The sequence below is a fragment of the Gastrolobium bilobum genome, unplaced genomic scaffold, assembly GCF_033153095.1.
Source record: "Gastrolobium bilobum isolate Gb01-03AN ecotype WA unplaced genomic scaffold, APGP_CSIRO_Gbil_v1 utg1533, whole genome shotgun sequence".
NCBI classification, from domain to species: domain Eukaryota; kingdom Viridiplantae; phylum Streptophyta; class Magnoliopsida; order Fabales; family Fabaceae; genus Gastrolobium; species Gastrolobium bilobum.
The window spans coordinates 274,435-291,429 of NW_026897265.1; the positions used below are offsets into that span (position 1 = coordinate 274,435).

At 31.0% G+C, this 16,995-nt stretch overlaps 1 protein-coding gene across 1 annotated transcript; it reads left to right on the forward strand.

Moving 5' to 3' along the window:
- The first annotated feature begins 11,842 nt into the window (after positions 1-11,842).
- On the forward strand, positions 11,843-12,790 carry LOC133305596 (chitinase 2-like). Its single transcript, XM_061505849.1, has one exon. It carries the CDS (start codon positions 11,843-11,845, stop codon positions 12,788-12,790), a length of 948 nt encoding a protein of 315 aa, XP_061361833.1.
- The last annotated feature ends 4,205 nt before the right edge of the window (positions 12,791-16,995 follow it).

The window sequence follows — 16,995 nt, forward strand, 5'->3', positions numbered from 1 at the left end:
TTTCTTTTTCTTTTTTTCTTTCTTTTTCTTCTCATTGCTGAATAGTTTAGCTCCTCGATTTTGGTGCATGGCACATCATCATATGGAGTAGGTTTTTTTTTTTTTTTTTATAACATATGGAGTAGGTTTTTGGTGCAATGGGAATACTAAATTCGTTATTTTTTCCAAAAAGAAAGATAATCATAGAAAAATAAAAAAATCATAAAAACAATGATAAATATAAATATGTTATTTTTTTCATTTGATAAAAAATATACTAAATTCGTAATACCGAAAATATTTTTCCTCGTATGACTATAAGATGTTTTAAAATGAATGGATATTTATCCAACTTCACAGCAACTAATATAACTAATTTAGACATATGATTGATTTGCTTTACACTATAGCCTTTAATCTACCTTGATTTTTCTTGGCATTTTATTCCCTTATTATGTTGTTCTGATGTCGTCTTAACGAAAGAATTTGTTAAAAAATAATATAAATTATTAAAAAATTATTACTCAATACCTTAAGATTTTGGATTAAATTGATTCTTTACATGATATAAAGTTTCAGACTTTCAGTTACCACAAGATCACAGGTTCAATCTTTACCGTCCCTCACTTGTGAAATTAAAATAAGCATAAGGTAAACCAAAAGAACAAAAATTGGGTTTATGCAATATTCATGCTTCAAGCCCAAAGAGCTATTGCGTGACGAAGTGTGTTTGAGAATAATATAAATCATTAAAAAGGCCCTTACCCAACATCTTAATGTTTTGAGCCCTCACCCATTATCTTAACTCTTAAAGTTTTGGGTTGAATTGATTCTTTATATGGTATCAGAGCTTCATTGACCACCTATAAAGCATGGACATGCAAATTTCTTTGAAAAATGCGTGTCGGACACTGACATGTTCCGACACATTCCGACACGCTTTTTTGACACACGTTCAATGTTCCAACACGAATTCGACACGTTTTTTTTAAGGTCTAAATTTTATTTTATTAACTAAACATGAAAAAAAATTATAAATCAATTTTTTTTATTATGGAATTTGACATGAAAAATTAATAAGGTACGAAAAATTATTTTTGGTTATATTTATGTTATGAATTTTGAATATTTTATTGATTATATGACTTATTATGGGCTGTTATATGTATTAAATATAAATTATATTATGGGAGTTATACTTCTCATTCAACTGCAAAAAAAAAACTCATTCCCGCTGACCCATCGATCTTTGCGCTTTTATTTTCTTTTTCTTTTTCTTTTTTTTAATCTATGAGACCCGCTCAAACTGAGTCTGCTGGAGAATTGTAAACTTTTGCGGTTAAAGGAGAATTATAAATCCCTTATACTATATATATTAAAAATATTATTTAATATCAAAACATGTCCTAACGTGTAGAAAATATGATATTTTTTAGAAATAACGTGTCAGCGTGTCGTGTCGTATCTCATATCTCGTGTCAGTGTCGGTGCAACATAGGTGACCACAAGGTTACGAGTTCAATCCTCACCACCCCACTTTCTTTTATGGAGCATCAGTGACAGGTTCAATTTTCATCATCCCTGATTTTTTCATGTGAAGAGATGTGTTAGAGATAAATAATTAATATAACCTTACTCAATAACTTAAATTTTTGGATCGAATTAATTCGGATTAAAATAGCATTGTCATATCTGAGTTGTATTAATTGTTTGAACTAAGGTATAAGGCGCGTTTCCCTCGAGACATCCAAGAAAACCGGGAATTTAATTGAAGAGTATGAAAATTATATTTTAAGTTGTATTTTTTATTCTTATAGAGTGAAGGTATAATTTTAAGTTGTTAATTAAAAATTTAATAGAGAAAATTTTAACAATTTTATGATTTATAATATACATTTTTGTCACAATTTTAATTATTATTATTATTTTAATCAAACGGTTATATAATTCCAATGTTTTTCTTAAAGTACACTAAAACCCAAATTCCTTTAAGTTATGCAAAGCATTTATACTGAAAGGAACTTTGTTAAGATCACAAAACCCACTTATTGTCCCAAAACAAAAAAAAATTCACAACCACCCAGATCCCAAAGATGACTTCAAGTTCACTTTAATAAGTAAATGACAATATATGGTTAGTTTGAAAACTGTGGTCGTGTTCTTTTCAAGGATATCTCCGTGTGCTTGTTTGCATAAGCCTAATTTGTATAATAATGGTTAATTTGTATGATAATGATAAGGCTGTAGATGGACTCTACTTTCCAAAAATTTTGGACTGCAGCACCAAAATAGTACTTAACTCTATATAGAATAATAAGTTGACCGATCAAGTACATTAGGGATGGCCGTGGGGAATTTCCATTTTAATTAAAAAAAAAATTAAGTAACCTAAATTGGCTACCTGATAACGATAAAAGAGTATATTCAATTTATGATTGCTATGTTAATTATTATTCTTTTGGATATAGCATGACATTTAATGTAATTTGTGTGATTAAGATTAAAAAAGACACATTTCCCGTGAAAGTTAAACAAAAGTAAATGTTTCTTCTTTCTTATCTAAAACCAAAGCCACCTAAGAATTATTGGTCTAGTCACGACCTAATTAAACATTTGGATTTGACTTGCCCTTAAGAAATAGTAATTCTTGATGAGAGTGGTGAAACACGAACTTGAAACCGCTGGGTCCATTAGAACTTCGGACACTGGTTGATATTAAAAAAAAAACAATTAAACTTGATAAGATCAACTTTCTCATAAATATTATAATGCACTTAATTACGCATTTCCAACATTTTGTATTACATTATGTCACAAAAAAATTCTATCATCCAAATGACAAAAGAATCTAAAATGATATATTCAGTTGCTGAAAATATACATTCATGACTCCACGCCCTAATCTTCATTGTTATGTGAATTCCCTTTAGGGTCTGTTTGGTACATTGTAATAAAAGGGATATCTAAGAATTTGGTAGTGGGAATTATTTATATTTATATTTGGTACAAAGAAAATATAAATTATGCCTTGGATTATTTTGTGACTAGGTATCTATTTAACACTGCCAACACGCCAAAAAAATACGTAATTCAACATGGTAATTTTTTATACCTACCTATTGGATATCCATTTACTTTTTTTGCAGACAAATATACTCTTGTTGCCTTCGTTTTGTGTTGTTTCACAAATCTGTAACCAGATCTATTACGAGGGAGGGTAGTTTCGTAAAAGTTACATATTTTTTCAGTAATATTTTAACATCAACCAAACACCCGTGCAGTGAAGTTAATAAATATTCCTGGTAATATTTTGGTTTACCAAACACTTTTTTCGTATTATTCCCGGTCACCTTTTTTTCCAACTATATTTCCAATAATCGTGATACCCAGGTACTAAAAAATTACTACACGTACCCTTAAATTACTATTACTTGGAACACACTTTTCATTTAGTATATTATGCTAATGCTGCGTATGCTTCACTATTCTTCACTCTATTGTTTTTCTCAACAGATGACCCCTCTTCTCTGACATTTACCCATGACGAGGTTCTGATTCTTTTTCCACTACTTACCCTTTTCGCCCAAGTCTTGAGCAAAGGCAAATTTGTTTATTTTGTTCCCCAAAAGGTTGCAACTTATAATAAAGAAAGACAATGCTGGACTCACTAGTCACTCAAGGTTTGTTGAGATGTGCAATCAAAAAACCAACACTTTCATCCTTCCCCGCTTATTCCCTGACTAAATTATGGTGACTCTGTGATCCCAACTAGGAGTAGGATTAGTTACAACATGATGGTTATTTATGTTCTTACTCAAAAATTGCCATAGATGAAGTGCCATGTGAATACAACAAACAAAGTAAAATATAGAGATTGGTCTGATTTTGCTTTCAGGGTAGTTGATGAAGTTCCAAGCATGCATTCCGGGTCATAAATAATGGTTCCCCCACCTAAATAAATAAATAAATAAAAACCTAGCATAGTGCCATCTTTCCTTGAACTATGGTCCCTAATCCCTATAACGTAGTTTTGTTAATTGCATTTTTTTTTTTATTAATATTAATGGGTTTTATTTCTCAGTTCAGAGGGAAGCAATGTCCGTAGAAGTGTAATATGGAGAATTGAGTTATATTTTTAAATGAAACTCGGTACAGGAAACATGAACAAGTGTTAGTGGTTAATTGATCGAGTTTGATTGAAATAGATATTATTCACGGGCAATATTCCCCCAGTTATTAAGTAGAAAGGACGGTTCGAAAAAAAAAAACTTAATTTAAGTTCTACCATCAATCTCATAACCCTGACATATGAACAAGTCATCAAAGATAAAGATGTGATGGAAAACCTAATTTTAATTTGTAACTTATCAATTCTCGAATTCCGTGGCAAATATTATCAAACTAGTTGGACAGCTCGTAAGTGTAAATAGAAGTGCCCAACTATACAAGGAACAACCTTTATAAGTAGTTATTATTTTTTCTGAATAAACTGTTAAAATATTAAATGTAATCACCCGTACTTAATATATATATATATATATATATATATATATATATATATATATATAGGGAAGGATCCTTTTACAATTTTTTTTTACAAATTTATGCAAATTGCACTATGTTCTCCCGGGAAAAGATAGTGTAATTAGTGTTCTTCCAGAAGAAGATAGTATAATTTGTAAGAGTTTGTAAACAAAAAAGTTTGTAAATATAACTTGCCCCTATATATATATATATAAAAGTAAAATTATTTTTATAGTCGTTTTACTTACAGCAATGACAAGTATATGGTTATGATTCCTCACATTTAATGTTTTCATCTTTTGTAAACTCTGGCTGCTTGACGTCCAGCAATCAAATAGTTACCATATACATAGGTGAAAGCATTAAGAGTCTGTTTGGATCCTCTTATTTTTAAGCTAGAAGCTACTTATAAGTTAAAGCTAAAAAAAAAAGCTAAAAGCTGTTTGAAAATTACATAAAAAATTTAGCTTAAAAATTACTTAAAAGCACATATTTCAAGAAAATTATCTCTCTCTATCTTTATCACTCTTCATTTAAAAAAAAGCACACAATTCAAGAAAAACAAATAAGAGCTTAAAAAAAAGCTCCTCCTAGGAGCTTTTAGTTTTCAGCTTTTTTCTTCATTATAAAAAAAGATCTTTTCACTATAAGAGCTTTTCCTAAAACCTGTTTGACCTAACTTATGTTTATAAGTAGCTTCTAACTTAAAAAAGAGAGGATCCAAACAGGCACTAAATGTAAGGAATCATAGTCGTAACTGTCATTGTTGGACGTTAAGCGGTTGGAGAAATGATTTTATCAATATATATATATATATATATAAATATATATATATATATATATATATGGGTAAAACACTTTTTCTGCCACATAAGAAGAAGTTTTTTTATAGCCATAGACTCATCACAATTTATGTCATATTAATTTTAATTTTATTTTTCAACAAATATGGTGGGTCCCATATTTGTTTCTTTCTGTTGTAAAATCTGATCCTCTGCATTACCAATAGAGGTATAAAGCCCTATATATATATATATAAAGGAAAATATTTTTTATGTTGTAGGATAATTGTTTTCTCCTATCAGTGACCCATTGATTTTCGTGCAGCATTTTCTTTTGCTTTTAAGGGGGCGAACCAGAGCAGTGGTAAAGTTGTTCCTTCATGACTGAAAGGTCATGGGTTCGAATTCAGGAAACAGCCTCTTTGCAATTATGCAAGGGTAAGGCTGCGTACAAGGATTACCTCCACCCCACACTCACTAGTCAGGTTTAACGGGGAGTGGTTTTTTTTTTCTTTTGCTTTTATATTCTTTTAATAGATGTGGACTCCACCAGTGGCGGACCCAGGAAAAAAATATTATATCCGCGCCCGAGATTTTTTTTGTAAAGAAAGTTTAAATCAACGCTTAAACCCGCAGCTTTCATAACAAGCTGCAGGCAATAGTTTGACCAATTAATTCCCCCTAAATCTTCCCATACATCATCATTCTATTTCATACTGGTGAATAAAAAAGTCAACATTACTAATACGTAAGGCAAGCAAAATCACAGTGAAGGCCTCGTCTTTAGATATTACCTATTTTGAGAATGTCATACCTACAATCAATCATCTCTTTTTATAAAAATGAAAAAGAAAACAAAGGATGAAGAGAGCATCAGAATGGGTACGTGACAAGGGAGGAAGAATAAGTTTTCTCTCTAATCAATTTGCGCTGCTACGTTGTTTTAATCATCTCCGTACGTCCCTAACAAAAAATTTGGTCCCCACTTTAGTCTATTATAAAAAAAATTAGTCACCTCGTCCCTATGAAATTCAAAGTGGATCAATTTTGGTCTTTTTGAGGGACTAATGTAGGTCTTTTTTGAATTTGTGAAGGACCACGATTTTAACTAAATTGATTCACTTTAAAATTTTTAGGGACCTCGAGATTAATTTTTTTTTTAAGAGATTAAAATGGAGATCATGTTTTTTGCTAGAAACTTAAAAGAATATTTACTCTTAATATATATATTGAATTAAAAGACTAATAAAGACCTGCAACTAAAAAAAAAATTGAAATTAATTTTTTTATGACCGCACTTGCGGGCATTTGCCAGCAAGTGGGTCCACCACTGGACTCCACATAAGATGTGTCTATAGTATGAAAAAAAAATTATTGCATGAGAAAAATAAAACTCATATATATATGGGTTTTATTAATATTATGTTACATAACTTAAGTTTTGTTTCCAACACACACAACAAAGGGGAGAGAAAGTGGAATGATGAAAGAGAAAGAAAAACATATGGACTCCATCTCTTTAATATGTGTGTAGGAAAGTGAAGTCATGTTATGTTACATGATAAACATAAAACCTTATATATATATATATATATATATATATATATAAGGAGAGACGCGGAGCCTAACAAATGCTAATAAGAAAGAGGTACAAATCCGAAATCACATTAATTGGGTCCATTAGAACTACTTCGGACACGATTCGTTTAAAATTTATGGTATAATATATAGGGAAAAGATATTGTAACAACTAAGTTGTGTTACTACCAAGGTCCTACCAATCAATTTCACTGTTAGATCGTTTATGTTGTTCCAACAGTTATATTTATTTTTATCTTTGTATGATTATGATTTCCCAAATTTAATACTTTATATTTATTTCCACCTTTGTATGGTTATGATTTCTCATATTTAATGCTTTCACTTTAAATATGGGGAATCATAACCATACAAAGATGAAAATAAATATAACCGTTGGATCAACATAATCGATCTAACGGTGAGATTGATTGGTAGTAACACAACTTGGTTGTTACAATATCATTCCCCTAATATATAATAAAAAATGTTGTCATGCGGATCAGAGAGAAAACAATCATCAATGGGCTAAACTAGATCAATCATATTAAATGGGTCAAATATCTTGTCTTAATTCAGAATTTAGGAGGCGTTTGGTAGGGAAGAAATTTTTTTTTATCCAGAAATCACAATTTTTAGGAATATGATCGGAAAATGAGTTTTCCGTGAATGTTACCAAAAAATTGTTTGGTAGGCTAATATATTTCCGGGTATATTGAGTTAATTTTTTTGATACTATATTTGGTTGTATTAAAATTTTTCTTGTCATAGAAATCCTAGAATACCACCCCGTAAGTGATATTCTTGGATGATATTTTCAAAAAAATTATAAACAAAATAAAATCCTGGAAAAATCAGATTTTCAGAAAAAATTTAAAAATCTTATACCAAACGTGGATAAATAAGATTATCACCTTCAGTTTCTTGGAAATCCTAAAAAAAACTTTGTACCAAACGACTTAGTCCATTACTAAATAATATGAAGGGAAATAGTTTTCTCATTTTATATGAGAAAATTTTCTCATGCTACACTCACAATACATGAGTGGATCCTATCTTGACTTTTTTGTCTTATCACCTTTTTGTGGACCCCACTCATGTATTGTATGTGCAACATGAGAAAATTTTCTCATGTAAAATGAGAAAATTAATTCTCTAATATGAAACTCCATCGTACTTGAATATCCCAACAAATATATTAAAAGGGTTTGATTCCTTTAAAGAGTAATACACTTTAGAGAGAAGTGAAGAGGTATAACTGTTGATTAAAAATTTAGTGAAGCAAATTTTAACAATTCAATTGCTTATCATACATGTACATATATTTTATCACAATATTAAGCGTTGATTTTCCAATTAATGGTAATAACTTTAATTTTTATTGTTATTTTTAGATATTATTTATTGGTTTTTGTAAGACCATGTGGCGGCAAAACTCTCCTAATCAATTTTAACTTTATATTTTTCTTTTTCGAAAAGTTTAAGATCATCTTGAGATTATGCAGTATTATTCTAATGATAGCTGAATAAGGAGAGACTGTTGGGCTTTAAAAGGAGAACAAGGCAATTGGGTTGGGCTGTGCTTTCAGAAATTAAGGTGGGTCTATTCCCTTCATTTTATTGATCTTCGGTTGACATTGCTTCTCCATCAGACCACCACCCTTAGACGTCGAGTCTTCTATTTTGGCACACTGTCAAGTAACTTTGTTGCCAATAAAAAACGACACACTTCCTGAGCTACCTGATAATGATAAAAGAGTATATTCAATTTATGATTGATTTTTTTTTTTTTTAATATAGCATGACGTTTAATGTAATTTGTATGATTAAGATTAAAAAAGACACACTTCCTGAGCAAGTTAACTAAAACTAAATATTTCTTCTTTCTTTTCTAAGCCAATTAAGCCTGATAATAGCAACTTTCTTATAAAAATTTTAAGGGTTTTATAATTCTCATGCTGAATAAGAATTGAAATCTTATGTTTTAGAGACAAAAAACATGTGAGATCCATATGTTAAAAAAAATTATATGTAGGATCTATATCAACACGAAAATCATCGAAGGATGGGTAGGAAAATTTTAATTATGTGAGAATTATAAAACCCAAATTTTAATGCACTTAACTACACATTTCTTAGCATTTTATATTACATTATGACCCCTCTTCTCTGACATTTACTCATGACGAGGTTCTGATTCTTTTTCCACCACTTGCCCTTTTAGCCCAAGTTTTGAGCAAAGGCAAATTTGTTTATTTTGCTCCCCAAAAGGTTGCAACTTATATTAAAGAAAGACAAATGTTCCGTGGCAAAGATAAAGATGTGATGGCAAACCTAATTTTAATTTGTAACTTATCAATTCTCAAATTCCGTGGCAAATATTATCAAACTAGTTGGACAGCTCGTAAATGAATAAAAGTGTCCAAATATACAAGTAACTACATTATAAATAGTTCCTTTTCTGAATAAAAAGATAAAAGAAATTAAATGTAATCACCTGTACTTAATTCATTCATGTATTTTTCTTTTTGATAAGTTGAGATATTAAGCAAAGAAATGCTAATAATACACTAGTCTCTCTTCAACACTCTTTAATATTATTATTGGGTGAATTTTATGTGGGTCATGTTAGGTGATTCAATAGGAACAACATTAAATTTACCCAGTAATATATAATAGAGAGTATTGATAATTGTCAAAGACACTATATTTTTAATATCAAAAATAATTTAAATAATAATTAATATGATTAAGAACATAGTGTTAATTAATAAATCTCAAAAGATATTAAAATTCCAACAACTAGATAAGATTTTAATCCCTTTTTCATATTGTTTCAAGTTTAAAATAACAAATCAATAATCTAATGAGCAAAGACAGTTGGAATTAGTTGGGAATATAAAAATCAAGAAAATAAAAAATTAATAAAAATTAATTCTTACTCGCTTTGCGCCAGAGGAGGTTCAAGCCCTTTCTCTAGCGCCAAATGTTATGATATTAGCCCAGTAGTAGGTGGTCCAAAAAAAAAGGAACAAAAATAAAATCCAGTCCAAATGGATGAATGGTTTTTTTATATGAGCATTAGTTGTGAGCTAAGGGTGGAGAAGTTAGCATTACTGTCAGTCTGTTAGGCAATTATTGTGGGTAGTAAATTCTGTTATTGCTTTTGGTTACTGATACTTGCTTGTATTCATTTTCGTCTTTCTGTTATTTTTCTCCATTTTTTCTGTTGTTGATAGCTTGGTGGGTGTATAAAATGATGGTTTTACTGATAATGAATACATAAGAAATATTTCAATCTTTGTTTGGTTTAGGAGGTACTCTCCCTCGAAAGAGGTCTTTTCATGTTTTTGTTTTTGTTCATTTTTCTTTTTTAACAATTTTAAGATCGATCCAACTTTAATCGCATTGATAAGTTAGTGATTGATAATCAGTTCTCGTGAGAATGATAACCCCACTCTTTTACACTATATTACTTGTACGACCGGTGCACTCGCCGAAGTCGCCACAAATATGTTAAAAGAGTTTGAGTTATACAAAAAAGAAAAAAGAGTTTGACTTCTTTAAAGAGGATACACTTTATAAAGAAAAGCGCATATTTATAACCGTTGATTAAAAAATTAATGAAGGAAATTTTAACATTTCCATTGCTTATCATACATGTACATTTATTTTATCACAATATCAAGTGTTGATTTTCCAATTAATCGTGATAATTTACATTTTTCTTTTTCCAAAAGTTTAAGATCACCTTGAGATTATGCGGTATTATTATTCTAATGATAGCTGAATAAGGAGAGACTGTTGGGCTTTAAAAGGAGAACAAGACAATTGGGTTGGGCTGTGATTTCAGACACTAAGGTGGGCCTATTCCCTTCATTCATTGAACTTCAGTTGACATTGCTTTTCTATTAGACCACCACCCTTAGACCAGTCTTTTATTTTGGCACATTCTCAAGTAACTTCGTTGCCAATAAAATAAAGTTTCCCCCCTAAATAATATTAAGAGAAAGTAGGTCAATTCAGAATTGAGACGCTTTGCCTTCCAAGACAATTAGCTTACAAGTAAGGATTGCCGTACCAAAAACCTCAGGTCTTTTAACTTGTTTCTATGGGCCGTTGTACTGTTTGTTTCTCACTTCTTTTCTTCTTCTGCATATATTTTTATTGAAAAAAATTATTCTCATGTTATATGATATTAGTTTTTTTTTCTACACATCTTTCGATAATTATATATTTTTTCTTTAGATGGTGGGATCCACATATTTGTTTCTATAACATGAGATAAACTTATCTTCTTTAACATGAGATTAATAACACTCATCTTTATTAGCCTAAACCTACCCATTTCTATTTATTTTTTTGTTTTACTCCTTCTCTTAATTCACTTGAATTCATATTAATTTTATTTTTTAAGGATATGATAAGTAGAATTTTTGGATAAAAAGTGTAAATGACTTGGTATATATGAGCCCTTGTAAATCAAATCAATTCAATTGAAACTAAATCAGATTATTTTTAATTTTGAATGATTCCAAAGACAAACTCAAGATAATAATTAAGGCATCATGTTTTTAATATCACCCCCACTAACCATAAAATGAATAAAAGTATAAGGAAGTAGGCTACTATCAACGTTCTGTACAATGATCAAAACTAGATCAAAAGGCAGTGGGCAGAAAATTCAGAAGTGGGAGGCGATTGGCTGTGAATGACTGTCTTTCTACTAACAAAAGCAACAAAACAAGATTCAACAAAGGCTAATATAGTTTAATTTTCTGTGGAAAAAGGACGTGTCTTCAATATGTGAAACCAATTTAGTATACAATAAATAAAGGACCAACATATGGTTACGGCATGCATCCAATTTTATATTTGCACTTCATCATCCATAAACTATGTTACATTACTATATAAACTCATCAAAGCAATGCTTGATTACCTCGTAGCATAGCACTATAAACATTAGTGGGATGACAATGGAACTTCCCATTCCCAACCTTTGCTTTACCATTTTCACCCTTAAAACTTTCTTCTTTTTCTTCTTCTTGCTCCTTACATCAACCCATGCTGGAGAATCACCCTCATCAAGCTCTAACATATTCAGAGAATACATTGGAGCTGAGTTCAACAATGTCAAATTTTCAGATGTCCCTGTCAACCCAAATGTCCAATTCCACTTCATTCTCTCCTTCGCTATAGACTATGACACATCATCATCTTCCCCTTCTCCAACCAACGGAAAATTTAACATCTTTTGGGACACTCAAAACCTTAGCCCCTCCCAAGTTTCTTCCATCAAGAGTAAGAATTCAAATGTTAAGGTGGCACTTAGTCTTGGAGGGGACAGTGTTGGAGGTGGCTCTGCTTACTTTGATCCATCTTCAATTGATTCATGGGTTTCCAATGCAGTTTCTTCACTCACAAACATAATCAAGGACTATAATTTGGATGGAATTGACATTGACTATGAGCATTTCAAGTCAGACCCTGATACCTTTGCTGAGTGTGTGGGGAAACTAATCAAAACTCTCAAAACAAATGGGGTCATAACTTTTGCTTCTATTGCTCCATTTGATGATGATCAAGTTCAGAGTCACTACATGGCCTTGTGGAAGAGTTACGGGCACCTCATAGATTACGTTAACTTCCAGTTTTATGCATATGACAAAGGCACAAGTGTGTCACAGTTTATTGATTACTTCAACATACAAAGTTCAAATTACAATGGTGGGAAGGTCTTAGTGAGCTTCATTAGTGATGGGAGTGGTGGGTTGTCCCCAGATAATGGATTCTTCACAGCCTGTCATAGGCTCAAAATTCAGAAAAAACTTCATGGTATTTTTGTGTGGTCTGCTGATGATTCCAAGGCAAATGGTTTCCGCTATGAGAAGCAATCCCAAGCCCTTTTGGCTATACCCCAGTAAATTAAAAATGGTATACTGAAGATCAATTTTAATGTATTAGTACTCGCGACTTGATATATATTTGTGTATTATTATACATGTATGATATATGTATCCTAAACCTTTTCTATCATATACAATCATGCATTTTGTTTTGCCTGGTTTACCCTATATATTTTGGACTTGCAACTTCTGATGTTGCATGATAAGTTGGAGCTTTACTACGTAGAGAAACAAGAAAAAGTGGGACCTACCTTAAAAAAATATAGAAAATAAAAAAATGATTGATACGGATATCGAAGTGATGATTTTTCCTATATATTTTTGAAAAAATAATTTATCTTGTTAAAGGATATAACTTATGTCTTTTTACCAATTTATAACTATGTATTAAGTGTAGTAAATAGTTATAATATTAAAATTATACTTTTTTCTCTCTCTTCACACTGTTTGCTGATATGGAAAGTGAAAAAAAATACAACTTTAATATTATAATCATGTATTATTCTTAGTACATAGTTATAAATTGTTAAAAGTATATTAGTCGCATCTTAACCCTATATTTTTTCATCCAATCCGTCTAAATACCATTTTCTCCAATTCCATAACTCGAATTTGGAACTCTGCTACTTGAACCTGTTGATCGATAAGTTAATATTTTGGTGAAGAAGTGATCTAACAATTGAGGTAGAAACATGTATCTCATGAATCAGCCAGCTAAAGACTTTTAGACCCAAAAATATTTTTGACTGACATTGGGCCAATCTTTAGAAAATAATGGAGGCCCAATTTCTCTTCATTAACAAGTAATAACTACTGGGCTACATTTGATTCTTTCACATCTAACCTGCGTTAGTATTAGCAAAAAAATAAATGTGAAGTAGTAATGTATCATTAAATGTAATTCACTAACGCTATGTAAACTCATAGCTCCTATTGTAACAGAAACAATAAATGACAAGGTCCTTGAACTGAATATATAGTGGAATATGAATTCTGGGAACAGAAAGCATCAGAACAAGATAATTTCTAACCATGAACAACTTCCACTTAACAATTGCCATTGTGCTGTCATTGCTGTTTACATGTTGGGATTCAGGCATGTGTTCTCCTTCCAAAATGTATGTATACAATACCCAGGCAAAAGGAAACATCTATGTTAAATGTTCAGGTAACAAGGTCTATGAGGTATCAAAACTTGTTACTCCTAAAAATGAAACTGAGATTACTCTGCCTCCTTATGGTCATAGAAAAAATATATGGCCACCAGTGACATGCATTGGAAGAGTTAGTGAATTCTCCTCCAAAGAATACCTCCTTTACATATCTACATCAAATGACAGAGCCAAAAGATGTGAGGAATCTTGCTTCTTTGTAGTAACTAACGATCTTTTATTCTATCGTTGGGATCAAGAAAATAAAACATGGGTAATTGTCCCACCTATAATATGGTATCACTAGGCATGCAATGTTTTACCACAAAAGTTTTAATCTAAAACAAAAAGAATCTATTTACTTAAAAAAAAAAAAAAGAATCTGCAATTTTTATTTTTATTTTTATTTTTGGGTTGCCATATTGCAAGTTGTTTGTTGAAATTAATACACGTCAATGATTAATAATGGCATTATTTGTCGCAATTACAACACCAATAAGCACATAGAAGTTGTATGCAGCGACCCGTAGTTGCAAAAGTGTGCTGGTAAATTGTGATTTAACAATTCCCTGTCAGCCAAGGTCCTTTTTGACTCAACATTCCACAATGGTGTGTTATAATGAGTGGTTAATTGAAGCCTTAATGTCTTGTTGAAAAGATTGAGTTGACGTATGCTCATCCAATATCTTCAATGCCACAATAATCCCCATTCCAGATTTCATTAACCAAAAAGCCTATTTTTAAGGAGATTCGGGTCTTTTAGATGAATATGCACTTACTTACATACGAATAGGATGTAATGCTTGTCAATCCATTGCTATTGCTATCATATATCACATTTGCGCACACAACTTTGTGTTCATGAATCATTATAATCATTTGTCAACCGTCCACCAATTTAATAAAGAGTATGGGATATAGCTGCCAACTTGAATGTTCTCAACCGAAAATGTTGGGGCCAAGAAGTGAAGGCTTGAAGCCCCGTTAAGGTCCAATTTGAAATGACATATCGAAACATAGATATAACCCATTAAAGTTACTTATCTATGACAAGTGAAAAAGTTGTGGCTTCAAAGATGACAGTTTCAATAAAATGATTTATATTCGTTTCCTCTTTTATATTCGATTCATCACTTTCTATCTCACTTTGCTATTTTAATAATTACAATAGACATTGAAGCGAACCTCTTAATAGTGACAAAGGTATCTATCTAATTATATTACATGATATAACGCATTAAGAACAATCGGAGCTCAGTTTTACAAGTGCATGCATCATTTTCTAAAGAATTTAGCTAGCTGATGTTACTCTTTGATGTGTGTCTAGCTAATTGATATTACTGTTTCTCATTCAATTACATCGTGTTCGTATATATGTACATCTATTTTAAAATTTCTATCCCTACATGAAAGTTGAAATTAAACAATGGGGGTGTTCTCTTTTCATTTCTCTTTCTGTTCGTGTTTGAATACCATTTGCTAATGGAGAGATGAAGGAACAAAAAGCACTTCTGTACTAGCCATACAACACATTCTTAATTAGTGGTATTTCTGTTAAATAACAGTTATTTGGTCAATTAAGAAGAGAGTATCAGTAATGAGAGCTTCATAGAATTCAACATAGCTTCATGATTAGAGAATCATATCAGCACCGCCCACGCCCACCCCCCTTTTTTTCTCTCTCTCTCTGTCTGTGGAAAAGGGATGGTATTTTTCCTTTTTGATTTTGATTCCGGGGAAGGGATTGCGCTGGAATTGAGGTATCAAAAAATGCTATTTAGGTATACTTTTAATCTTAAAAAAATATAATATAAAATTATTAATATAATATTAACCTAACAATCACGGACCAGAGGGGCTAGGATGGGCCATCGGCCCCTCCTAAAATTTGAAAAAAATTCAATGATTAATAGGTTGGTGCCTGACTTAGATTTTTTCTAACTTAGTCTTTACCTTCAATTTTTCTAGCGTTGTTTCATGAAGTTTAGGTTTTTTGGTTGAGTTCACGGTTCAAACCTGTTACTTCTCTCGTCATGGCAAAATGGAGACAATTGTTTACTCGTAGTTAGGAGGTCAGGTCGGGTCAAATTTTTGTCCGACTCGACCCAACTCAGTTATTTTGACCCGACCTAATTTAATTTGATCCAAGTCAGGTCTGACTTGGTTTGGATTTTGTTGAACTAGTTCAGAACTGGATCATATCTGACCTCACTTAGTTTCTGAAGTGAGTCTGACTTGATTTCTGAAGTGGGTCAAATCTGACCTGACCCGTTTTTGACTTGGTTTCCTCACAAAATTTCGTCAAAATTTTTACATTGCAAATGACGAGAATTTCGTCACAAAATTATTTTTTCGTCGGAATACTTTTTGTCGAAAACCAATGAAATTTTTTCTCTAATGAAATTTTTTTCAAAAATAAATTTTCTATCAAAATTTAGTTTCTGTCAAAAGTTTTGACAAAAATGATTTCTTCCATCAAATGTTTTAAACGAAAAAAAAAATTCTATCAAAAATTTTGATGGATGTTTTTCGTTCAAAATTTCGATGGGAATGTGTTCTGACGAAAATTGTTTCGAAAAAAATGTTTCATTCGAAACTTTCGACGAAATTTAGATTCTTTAAAGAATTTTGACAGAATATTTTTTCTGTCAAAAATTTTATCGAAATTTTTTTTTACAGAAATGTGTTCCGTAGAAATTTTTGATGAAAATATTTTTTATCAAAAAACTTGAGGAAAATATTTAGTTGAAAATTTTCGATGGAAATGTGTTTCGCTAAAAATTTTGACGAAATTTTTTTTTTTTGTCAAAAAGTTTAACGAAAATTTTTCCGTCGAAAACTTTCGCCAAAATTTGAAATCAGTAAACAATTTTGATGAAATTTTTTTCCGTCAAATTTTTTTGATGGAAATGTGTTTTGTCCAAATTTTCGATGGAAATTGGTTTGAGGGAAATGTTTCATTCGAAACTTTCGACGAAATTTAGATTCTCTAAAGAATTTTGACAGAATATTTTTTCCGTCAAAATTTTTATCGAAATTATTTTACAAAAATGTGTTCCGTTGAAAATTTTG